Source organism: Tauraco erythrolophus, chromosome 7 (assembly GCF_009769465.1).
Source record: "Tauraco erythrolophus isolate bTauEry1 chromosome 7, bTauEry1.pri, whole genome shotgun sequence".
Lineage (NCBI taxonomy): Eukaryota > Metazoa > Chordata > Aves > Musophagiformes > Musophagidae > Tauraco > Tauraco erythrolophus.
The window spans coordinates 7,177,005-7,189,369 of NC_141471.1; the positions used below are offsets into that span (position 1 = coordinate 7,177,005).

General features: G+C 39.6%; 1 protein-coding gene across 4 annotated transcripts in view; it reads right to left on the reverse strand.

Moving 5' to 3' along the window:
* Positions 1-12,365, reverse strand: part of PRKAG2 (protein kinase AMP-activated non-catalytic subunit gamma 2) — a 159,619-nt gene that overhangs the window by 12,393 nt on the left and 134,861 nt on the right. For all 4 annotated transcript variants that reach the window (XM_086615057.1, XM_086615055.1, XM_086615056.1 and 1 more), the window contains 2 exons: positions 2,527-2,608; positions 954-1,012 (listed from right to left, as the gene is read on the reverse strand). In XM_086615057.1, coding sequence (XP_086471183.1) covers positions 954-1,012; positions 2,527-2,608 — 141 coding nt within the window. The remainder of the gene's footprint in view (positions 1-953; positions 1,013-2,526; positions 2,609-12,365) is intronic.

Sequence of the window (12,365 nt, forward strand, 5' to 3'; positions counted from 1 at the left end):
ATGCAAGCTAGAGAATTTCATCAACTGACTGCCAATGGGAATTTTAAATTGCAGTTAATTGAAGTCAACAGATCTCCAACGGATTGCGCAATTCAGCCATGTAACTAAAATATTTGCATATATTTAACTAGTTTAGCTTGTTTATTCTGCACCATCACTGCAAGAACAGACTAACCTTTTAATGTACCCGAGCCTCTGTAAGCTAGGATTCTGCTTAGCTCTGCATACTCCTTCTAGAATAGCTCTATCGTAATCAGGCGACAAAGATGGTTATATAAACGCGTGAGCCACGCATAGCTACGTACTTGATTTTTAAATGCAATGAACTTTTTCATGTAACTTAAAGATATCCCCACAAATGCTTTTTGGTTGATATTTATCTAGAGCTCTGATTACTACTGAAATCATGTGCTTTGAAACAACCTGAACACAAACAAATACAGTGATCAATAATCAAGTACTTTCCTTCATACTTTTTATATCACATCTAGTTTTCACTAAGTATGTTAAGTCAGGTCCTTCATCCCAAACGCACTATTGATTAGTTACAACACTAAGCAGAGCCTCGTATCCAAAACAAAGGCTATCATTTTGGTAAGCATCACACAAAACATAATTAATAGTATCACTCATTAAGGAAATTCCTCGTGTTTATACACGTGTAACTGAAGCAGACAGATGACATTACCTGCCCAAGCTCATAGGACCTTCATGGCTAAAGCTAGGAACTGATCCCAGGTATCCAGATACCATTTTATTACCTTGCTTACAGAACTATCTTTTCTTTAAAAAAAAACCCAAACCACTAACACACACCACCACACCCCACAGCGAGTACACCCATCTAAGCTTGCAAAGACTTAAATACAAATAACAATCATTATCAATCTTTGATATTTCAGTGTCTGTACAGTATGGCAAATGCTAAAAGTATGGCTGAACATCATACTTACCATTGGAGACTTATAGTATCTATGCAGTATGTTAATGAAATCTGTAATTGTTAACATTCCTGTAACAAGCAATATATAGAAAAAGTTCTTCAGATATATACTTAACACACAGAACTTCCAGCTATTTTCTCTATTTATATTCACAATATATAGTTTATTAAGCATTACATCCACATAACGTATTATTTATATAGGGACTAATCAACAGTGGAACTCCAAAATTATGTATATTCACTTTCACATTGATACAATACTTCAGAATAAAAACACACGTTTGAATTAATATTCAAAATGATAACCTATGTGCTTCTCCTCTTCCTTCAACCTAACTCAGAGAAAACCTTGAATCCAGACTGCATCCACCCCCAAAAGCACAAGAAAAAAAGAGGGAGTTTAGAGTATCTTTAAAGGTTGGAGATCAATCCTTGTCTTTCATTCTCTTTGAGTAAGACACATTCTCATTATGTACTGGCCAAGACAGGCAGACTTTCAGACTCAAATGAAGGACCAGTATAATGGATTTTCTTGAATATTACTTAAACAACTTCATTCAATCATCTCCATGGTAATTCTCAACATTTGTATTGAAACTTGACTTTTTTCCTTTTAGAAAAAAAGGATAGTACAACCATAGTATATGCATTTCAACCACCAACACCAAACTATGTAATATAATACTGATGATTAGTTTAGTTACCTGAAAACATTAATCTTTTGAGCTTTCAAGTTCTAAATTTGAGAAGATGTAATTGCTCCACTGTTTACTACTCCTACATCTAAACTGAAGAAACTAAGAAACAGGGAAGGGAAAAATTAATTCAGAGGTCACCTTTAAATCCCTAGACCTTAGTTACAGACAGAAAATGAAATATAAAAAAAGATACACAGCATTCCTATGATGTATTGCATGAAACTTCTGCTCCTGCCCCCTTAGATTTAAAATACTTCCACAAATGCTCTATAAACTATCTACCATTCCTTTCCAAGAATCTCCAATCTACATTCCAGGCCCCAAGAAGTACATATAATAATATTTGTAACTGTTGAGCCTGTTTTCTAACTGCAACAGAGATCTAATTTTGGAAGATTATTGTTGTGGCAATTAATTACATGACTTAAAAAAGCAATACCTAGATCTAATGTTTTCCTCCCAACATGGGACATCTCTGTAGCATTAGTTCCGGTATTCAAAGATTTCTCAGTGCACCTCGCCGAGAACGTGCAGAGAAAGACGTGCTCATATCACATGTATGTTAGAATACTGTAACACTAAATTCTTCTTTCTATAGTTCCTGTTCTCAAATTCCCTTTTGTGACAGTTTATTTTTAAATACACAGCGAAGTGCACATATTAGAGACCAAATTTCAGAAGGTCAGGACCTAAAAGAATCATCATGATTTTCCAAGCACAGCAACACTATGAAAGCTGGCAACATTCCACTCCTCACAGGGAGGATGAAGAAACCCTCTTTGCCAGTATATCTCTAGGATGTTAAAACCATGGCTAACCCCAGACCACCTTCTGCAACTTCTGGAAATTCAAGCAATCCTGAATAATGTTAGAACTACTTACCTACAAAACTCTGTTTTTTACTCTCCCACAGTGGAGCTGCTCTCACACCATTTGCCACCAAGGCAAAAAAGGCTTTCTTTACCTGCAAAAAGAATGAACAACTGAACAAATCTTTGCTGTTAATTCAGCATACCAGACACCAACAGAAGGGTTTCCCCAGTTACTAGAAAAATACGCAGTATAAACAGGTAGCTGGTATTCAAAACAGAACAAAAGCCACACACCCCAAACAAAAACCTTAAGTCTTTCACTTCTAACATGGTTAAAAAGCTTAGAAAAAAGCTTTGCAAAACCAGATCTGCTTTTGCTTTATGTGAATATTCTATGTGAAAGCTATGATGAAGCAGCCGACACAGCTGACACAGAAAAAGTATGCTTGCTAACCTCAAATTTATTCCTCTTTGATATTATCCATAAAAGTTATACCCCCTCAAATCACGACATTGATTAAATCTGTAATGAACATAATTATCACAAGTGTCCAGTTTATGGATATAGGTTCACATTTGAAGATTGTGCTATGTTCTAGTTCATTCACTATAGCAACAGTTGTATAAAAAAACACCAAGAGGGTCTCGTTTCCTCTCCAGCTTTTAGGTTCATGATTTATACAAATTCAAAGGGACTGTTCGATTATTTTAAACATGACTGAAAGTTAAAAGGACTAGCTAGCTTGTTTTGCTGCTAAAGAAATGTAACCAAATCCTTTCATTTTTTAAAGAATTAACCTTCCCCAGTTTCTGAATCAGAGCTTGTAAGGTTGTGTCGTTCTCAAAAGAAAAGGACTTCCCTGTGAACACTAGTTCTCGGAAGCATGAAGCAGTCAGGCTCTAGTACACCTCAAAATCCTGATCTCTTGGGGATACGCTTGAGCATGTTATCCTTCCCGTCCTGCCCACATCTCCACATAGTCTTCACATGGAAAACAATACAGAAGTGATGGTTCTTGTCCTGGCACAAAACCAGGACACAGCCAGTCTATATCCCTACATTCATGAAACTGGTCCTTGGTCCAAATAACACAGAAGTGGCAATTGCAATTGCCTGACAATTGCCATCTGAACAGACCACGATTACACGGTGGTATCTTTAGTGTCTACTTTAAATTACGTGCCAAGGGGCTCCTCTCCACAACAGAGTCAGGAATGAAAGGGCTTCACAGTCAGTGGAATGAGCATCCAAAAAAGTAGGGGCAAACAATCAAACAAACAAGTCAGCCATTGTTAGCTACAACTTTCTTGGAAAAGTTCGCAAAGAGAGATAGTGTCCTATGACATTTGATAGAACCTCCACTTGGACTCCACTTAGTGTTACAAGGCAGCAGTTTAAATTTCTAAGTTAGTACGACTTCTACTCTGCACCAGGACACATCACCTCTGTCTACAGTTCAGCGATTCGCAGTGTTTCCAACACCTGGTGTTATCCTAATGTCCGTGAACTCCAATCTTTAAGGTTAGACTTCTGAAGCAATCCACATTTCTTGTGACCTCTGCGCAGCCCAACTGCTCGCTCTCTGACCATGAGAAGCAAATCTATTCTCCTGACCTCAGCAGATGAGTTCTTGGAGCTGCCTCCTGACTCTACAGATGCTTCTGCCATATCATCCGTGAACAGAAGTAACGATCTGCGTAACAACGACCACTCCTAAACTGCACTAAAACTGAAGAAGCCGTACGGGGGGGGGAAAAAAACCCACCCAAAATCGCAAATAAGGCTGCAAGATACACACCAGACCATCTAGAAAATGGTTAACAGAAATGTCCCAGAGGTATTCAGCCACTTCGCTCACACAGGGCTAAGTCACAAACACTACCAAATCTACCAGCTCATAAGGATGACTGAAACCACCAAGAAACCCTCCAGGCAGACTCAGGAAGTCTTCCCATATACCAGCATCACACTTAGCGTTAAGGCAGCGAAAGCCAACAGCAGTGAGCTATTTGGGGAGCGGATACGTGACAGAAGTGAGTTCTCACAGACTAACTCCACCTTGGGGCAAAGCTCTAACCGTTCTTCCTCAAAAAAGAGTGAAGTACACTCAAACTGCCTGAAACTGAGCGCCTTCAGCTTTGATATCTTTCCAAAAGAACAGCTATCACATGAGTTAACGGTCACTGTCAACTTCTGTCCCAAGTCTTCCACAAGAACCAGATCTTCAAGCAGTAAGGTAACAGCTGATCTATTAAAACCAGGGGAAAATAGCTTTCTTCCAGATAGTGACTGTGCAACAGAACTCCTCAAGCAAGTTTACAACTCTAATTGATAATCTACAGAAGAAGCATGCCCACAGCAGAAAAGATGCGGAGAGCCAATTATAACGCTTCAGGCAACTTTCAAATTCTTGCTACTACTTCTTTCTCAGACACAGTTGCATCAAAGAACACGACCTAGCACAATGTTCAGAAGGACAAGATGGTAAAATCGAGGTATTCTTTTAGATTCAGGAATGACACTTCAAGAGAGACAATTCCAAAGATATACTACGCAACAAGCTGAGCTTGTAGACAACCCAGAAGGAAAAGAAAGTTTCCTCAAAGGATCGGTTCTTGCCCTGATTCTTTTTGATTTATTTGCAAGCTATGTGTCTCTAAGAATCTCAATAATCTTCTTAGATGCCATCTTGTCTAACTTTAAAAGACAGATTTTGGAAAAACTGAGGGCTGCTGAACAGATAGAGCTACTAAGATAGCTCAGACTTGAATTCTTCATAAAAGACAAATGAGTTCAGCTTGGGTATTAGGATATTAAACATTTGACGTAATAAATCAAAGTTTAGCAAAGAAATACTTAAACTCATCCCTCTAGACTGTCATCCTAGACCACAGCTTAAGTGACGTTCCTATTGTTTTCTTCAGTTTCATAGCAGAAAGTGTTTTGCAGTTACCTTTCAAATAAAACAACAATGCCATCAGTTCTTAATACTTGTCTCTTATTTAAGTAAGGAAATTACAAAGCAAAAAAAGAACTTCATTCTTATGTGGTAAGACTGCTTGCAAGCACAAATGTACACTCATCCACTCACACCTTCCTTTAGTTTCTGTGGTTTACCCATTTCAGTTGCCCAAAGTACTGCTTGGTGGCCAGCCAAAGCACTGGGGTGTGGAGCTGGGCTTCTGCCCAGCACATTTCGATGTTTCAGTGATGTTCACGCAGAAAATACTCACAAGGACCTTCCTTTCATAGAATCATAGAATGATTCTAAATAGTTTGTAGCCTTTGAAGATTTCTACCATGCCCCATCTTTAGACCTCCAACAGCGTTGTTAATTCTCGACCCCACCAGCATTGTTCCTCTGATCTTGACTGTGGACTAGCCTGACCTTCACAAAACCATTGTTCTTCAGCCAGATCCCATAGATTGCTGCTGTACAACACCATGTACAAACACTCTTTAAACAAAGCACTTTTGTGGTTATTAACCATGTAGTGGTCCTGACAAACACAATGAATCATTAAGAATGGGATTTATCTACCCAGATTTAGAGGGTGTTATGAAATATATGGTGACCTTACATATTCACTGCACCTCTTCATAGCCAGCTGGGGGAAAACAGCTATTTCTGCAACATGACTCATCACCCTGAGATTAGATGGAGATTAAGTTGTATCCCACAGACGCCATTTCCTCTCTCACTGACTATAAGATGTCTAGACATTTACAATTAGATGAAGAATACCACTATGTGACTACTTGTCTTCTCCAGCATTCTGCCCCTTAAGGGTCATGTTATAACAAAAGAACACAGCAACTGAAATCCTAGATGTATCATAGACCATCTCAACAATAGGTGCTACTACATTACAGTTAGCAGAACAAGAACAAGTTTTTCTTACTACAGAAACTCATTACACCAATTGTGAATATGCTGAATAAAAGAACAAACTAATTTAGGTCAGACAGGACTCCCATAAAAGCAGCATCAGACCCAGCTGATCCTCGACACTTTTATCATCTCTGATTCCTGGGTGATGGATGCTTGAAGGTGAGCTAGAACATTCATCGTCATTTTCACTGACTAGTGAAAGCTGACTAGTTCCGAGTCTTATCTCACAATGATTTTTAAGGGCTACAAAGCTTAGAGGGAACATATACCTCCAAAAATTCACGTGAACCACAGTATCAAACCCAAATCTTTCAGGCAATCACTGAGAAACAATAACCCTTCCTAGCATAACAAAATACAAACATTAATATCTAGTTGAAAGACACTTGCAAGAGGAAGGCATTTAGTCTTAGCAAATTGGGTGAGAACAGCTGTAGTACCACCACAGAAGGTTAAACTCACATACCCATAGACTCACACGCTCTAAGTATGAAACAGCAGGGCATGGTGTGCCTTCCCAATGTCTCCCTTGCAAAAGGGAAAAGTTTTCCCTTTTCCAAGGATAAGATCATATATATCTTCACAATATGACAAAGTCGCTCTAGAATACAGTCTTTGTTCTCACTGTTAGAGTAAGAAGGCACAAGGAAAAAAGTTACCCCGAGACTTCCCTCTTAGATGCTAAACACTTGCATTTCAATAGTCCTTACCAAGTAAGAAGACCAGAAGCTGAATAACTGGTCTTTGTTGTAACAGGAAAACCATCAGGCCTCTGCTGTGACCTTCATACTGCATAAAAACTGGGCAACCTACAACTTACTCCCTTGGCCTAAACGTGTTTAAGAGCTGACTGCCTCTCAAATGCTTTTGATGTCAAAACATAAGGAATGGGACAACAGTTTCTAGCCCAACATAAACAGGACTATGTTTAAGTAGCACGGCAAGTTCTCTGGCTGCCCAAATCTTGGCAGATCTCCAAGCGAGGGGGGGAGGGAAGAAGAGTCTCAACTACTTGGCATGAAGGAGAGGCAAGCCTGATGATCGAGCTGCAGTAAGACAGGTTTGTAACATGTCTCCCCTGCTGCTCCCTCACATCACTAGGATTTCAGGCAGTGCTGCTTCTGTACCAGAGGCTGTAAGGCATCTCATACAAGCAATTAATCACTGGCTTTGTGTACTTGCTTGACAAAGCAGCCAGAGAAGAAGCAAAACAAGGTAACTAACTACTTGAACCACACTAACGCAGCATCAAACAGGGTACAAGCCCCCTCTCAGGTCCAGCAAGTTATTATCTCTTCTTATCTGGAAAATACTCAACAATGACTGGAGGTGCTTGCACTGTCTTTTTCTCCTTTATTCACTCTCAGCCTCTACTGAAAGTCTTCAGATCCCACGAAATGTAATACGGTCCACTGGAGAAGACAATTTTCACCTGAGCAGTGGCTTGCGATACAGTATTTGGGAACACAGAAAAAATACAATACTGAGTTGAAAACACAACTTTGGCACAGAAAGCTCTTTCGGCAACCCTCCTCTTCCACACCGTGAACATCATCTTCAAAGGATTTACTTCTATGACCTGAAAATTTTTTGTTAACTATCAGCACTCATCCTCAGATTCCATGATCATCACCGTGGTAATACATACAAAAGCAGTACAAGCCAAATATTCTCTAAACACGTCACACATTTTTGCTTTGAAGCAACTCACACCCAGATGGCAATGATATTTCAACATCTTCAATTGAGGAGAAGGTAATTCTTCCCAAACACAAGACCTTAAGCAAAGAAATTTCAGGGAGGTGGACCAATTTTCCAGAGAACTTCCGCATCAGCTTTCCAAGCGGTCAAGAGAAAACTGAAAAACACTTCTCCTGACTTGTAATCTAGGGATGACACCTACAATCAGGAAACAGTTAAAGTTCTCAGAGGAAGTGCCCTCTTTTTAGGGGATCATTAATTGCTCTGTCTTTATGTTTCTAAAAAAGTGGCCAACAAAACACTGGGAAGGATATTAAACATTAACTTGTAATTCCTGTTTTCCCCCCCTTCAAATAAAGCTGTAGTGTCCAATCCAGATTATCTTTTTAAGTTACAGAAAACTACAGTACTGTAAAAGAGCTATTTTGAAAAGTTTAAAACTTCTTTTGTAGTGCATGTATATAGTTCTGTGTTTTTATGATTTGGCTTGTCTGAAGGGACTAAAGTACTGCAAGACTACAACCAACTATCTCAGCACGATGGCTGTTGCACTCAAGTTTATTTTCCAATTATTTTCCTCTTTGGGCTATGAACTTGGTAGAAGCATTTCCTTCTTGAAGGACTACGCCTTTAAAAAAGGCTACAAAAGGACTTTATAATAGACTGTTGCCTAGGGCAAGGGTCAAGCAGGTCTTGAAGAGAAGAATTTCCTCATATACTTTATCACATCCTCAAGTAAAGTAGAGAAAAATTGGACAAATCCATTATTAACTAAGAGGCTACATTTGCTTTAACATCTGAAAAAAATCCAACCAACAATCATCCACAAGCAGCTCCTCTAGCTCATGTGGAATTTTAGAAAACTTACATGAAACTAGATCAGAAGTCAGTTGTCTTCTCCATTCACGGGAAAGGGAACACTCCTGGTAGTTGATGCACTACTAATGGCTATAGAGTGCTTAGTAAAATTTAAGAGCTGATGTAGTAATACTGTTTAGACCCAAGCCAAACCCCAGAAACAACAGGTAGTGTCTTATCCTCAAGTTAAGATATGCAGGCACATATTCTACATTTCTTCCCAGAGAGCAGGTGCTATGTCCACATGCAGAAATCTTCCCACACCACATTCACATGAAAAGGTCCCAATGCAACTGGAGACATCAGACCAAGACCTTAACTGAGACTCCATGTCAACATGCCCATATTGTAGCTGGCAGATAAGGGTTCTCCTCCTCCCTCCAACACCACCCAAGTGTTGATTTCATCAGGATCTCTTCTAGAGAGCTGCTGGTCTACAATTACAGTCTACTCCGTTATTCCATCTCAATGACGGACTCTGCTGATACTTACTTCCACCTGCTGTTTGAGGGGAACCTAAGCATTCTAGTAAAAAAAAAGTTGCACAGCTCTGTTTTCTGGGGGAAAAAAATAAAATAAAATTTTTTAAAAATCACTTCAAGTCAGAATTTCTGTTGCTAGATTTCATGCCACAGCGGGGTACGAGTAAGACATTAGGTAAGCCTCACAGGCAGAGCCACTGGGACCAGCTGCATTGGGAAGGGTACCTCAGTTCTCCCACAGATTAAGATTTTACCAGAAAAAGCGGTGGTGGGGCAGGGAAGGCAAAAAGAATGATGAATGACTTTTGCTCAGCCAAGCACAAACACCTTACTTACACCCTGTGTAGACAAAAAAAAATTCTGCTTAATTGGTACAATGAATTCATATTATCTTCCTCCAAGATCTAGGAATGAATGCAGGAATGAAGCTCCGATGCTTGCTGCGTACTAGCAACAGAAGCCGCTCTGAACAAGAGTCTTCCCGTATTACATGGCCAATTCCAGCCTTATCTCCATGAAGGGAGCTTTATGTGGTCTGCTCAACTGCCTCAGCCCACATGCCAGTTAGAAGCTAAATGACATTATTCTCTTAGAGTTCTGCAGGATGGGTAAGCAAGGAGGGGTGTTCACACTCCTCAAACACAGACAGTATATTAGTTTAAATTTAGCAGCTTCGAAGAGGAAAAACCTCAAAGCCAATTAAGGAACAGCAGTCAATCCTTTGTAAAGCTGCGAGAACTCTGTTGCGACAGCAGACCCAGAGTCTGTGTTGTGTTTCTGGAAGCAAAGGATTCTAGAGCATTCTTCCTGGAAGCCTGGTCTATCTCATTACCTTGGAGAGAGGCAACACCCCAGTCAAGAATGACCTGGAGGGAGCGAGAATAATAAATCCATTTACTGAAGAGAGTCAGCACAAGGAAGAGAAATACGAATCCTCTGCCACTCTTCTAATGCGGAATCCATTGCACGTTCTGCAGAAATTATATTTACTTCCAGTTTGTTAAACCACTAAAGCAGTTTCCAGAAGATCGTTCCAAATATTTTTCTAGCTATGTGGTATAAAAAAAATATTTGAACTTTTACTAGCGTGTCACATTTACAGACAAAAGCCTACATTAGTGCTAACAACATGACCAATTTAGATAATTTCATTTAACAGAAAGGTTAAATAATCTCACTTTCAAGTCACATAATCGTCCAAGATTTCTTCAGGATATAAAAGGAAGAAAGTCTTTAGGATTCTGAAAGTTTGTTTTGATTACTGTTTCAACATAAACATGATTTTTATTAGCATATGAAGAAGTGCTGGACAAGTACTTTAAATTAAACAGCTTCAAGTTGATGGTGAGCAAAAGCTACATAAGTTTGAGTATTAAAACATAATTTTACTTTTGACAGGTTAGAAGTTTAGCCAAAGGTTATACAGAGCTTTTCGCCCCACAAGAGCTTATACAAACTTCACAAGACAGCCACTACACTTGTTAACACACCATTTTGGGGACTGCAGATTTCTGCTTGACACAGAGCAGGGAAGTCCCTGTCTCACACTTGGCTTTTACATACATCTTGGAGCGTTAATTGCTCTGCGCTACGAAATAAGCTAATCCTTCTCATCTTTATGTAGGCTGGGCAAAGCCAAAACAAATTAAGTAATAAACGTGTTCGAAGGCGAGACAAAAATCTGGCCTTAAGAAAGCTTACAGAGCTAAGCTTCAGAGACTGCTATAAGCTAGGCAAGAGCCATTTCCTTTAAAAATTCAAATAGAGTTCAGGATGGGGAGGGGGGGTGGAATCCATTGGTCTCTAAAGAAAAATATCGCAAAGTCAAATGTATGCAGTAAAAAGGGAAAAAAGTGAAATCACATTAGTAGATTATGACAGTACTAGTAGAGGAGAGTAATCTGACTGATAGAATGTGAAAAGAGTGCTGTATTTTGTCGATATTTCAATTTAACACAGGAATTACTAAAAACTCCCATTTTCCTTCAAAGCATTAATATCAGTTTCAAAGGAACAGATCAGATTGCTGCATCACTGTGTGTGCTTGACAAGTTAAAACCAACAAAAAGTAAAGGCAGATCTGGATGTCACACAATTTCCCCAAATCATTGCCACATCAAATGCATCAACACTTGCAGAGTACTCAAATACTGTGCCTCTGCAGACACAAGCTGGTAACCAGTAAATCTGCACTCAGCTCAAGTGTTTTCCTGGACACTATTATAAAGATAATCCGGATCCATTTATTGAAAAATGACAATGAAGACGAACAATAAGTGAATGAGCATTCACAGAGTGGCCCTTCAGGGGGAACTCTCCTCACCCCCTCAAAGGGGCTGTGAAGTGTTTGTTCTCCTATTGTTTGCATCTTGGGAGATGTGCAAGAGATAGAAAGACAGTTTATCCGCTGTGAGCTGCACACTGTTACAACTTGCCTAGTTTCCCCACCATCCAGAGTCAAATTTCCAAACTTCACAGGACAGCTCATAACATCTAATTGTCTCTTGACTCCCTTTCTGGTCAGATCAGGCTTTTAAAAGTTTATTTAATTTGCATCAAGTAAAGATAGCATCTTCTCTGGGAAAAGCAAAAGGCTGGAGCTTGTCACAGACGAGGAGTATTCATGGGTCACAGGCAGGGGAAAGCCACATCACTGAAGTGGAGTTCAATATGACCCTATAAATATTTATGAGGAGCAAATACTTACAGGTTACATCTGTATTAGTAAACTAAAAGGGTGAAGGAACACTCCACTGTGGGTTTAAATCAAGAGAACCGTGCCAGCCAGCACTCCCTCAGACAGCATCTGCCACTTCTCAGGGTTCAGTGCAGCCCAGAGACCTTTTCAGGTGGGCAGACTAGATGCACGCTCTGCGTTGGGGGAATATAAACTAAGCCATACTAAGGCAAGCTGAGCTGTGCCAGTTGGCCTCAGGCAGGTAAACAGACCTTGGCTCAGAACATTTTATTTATTT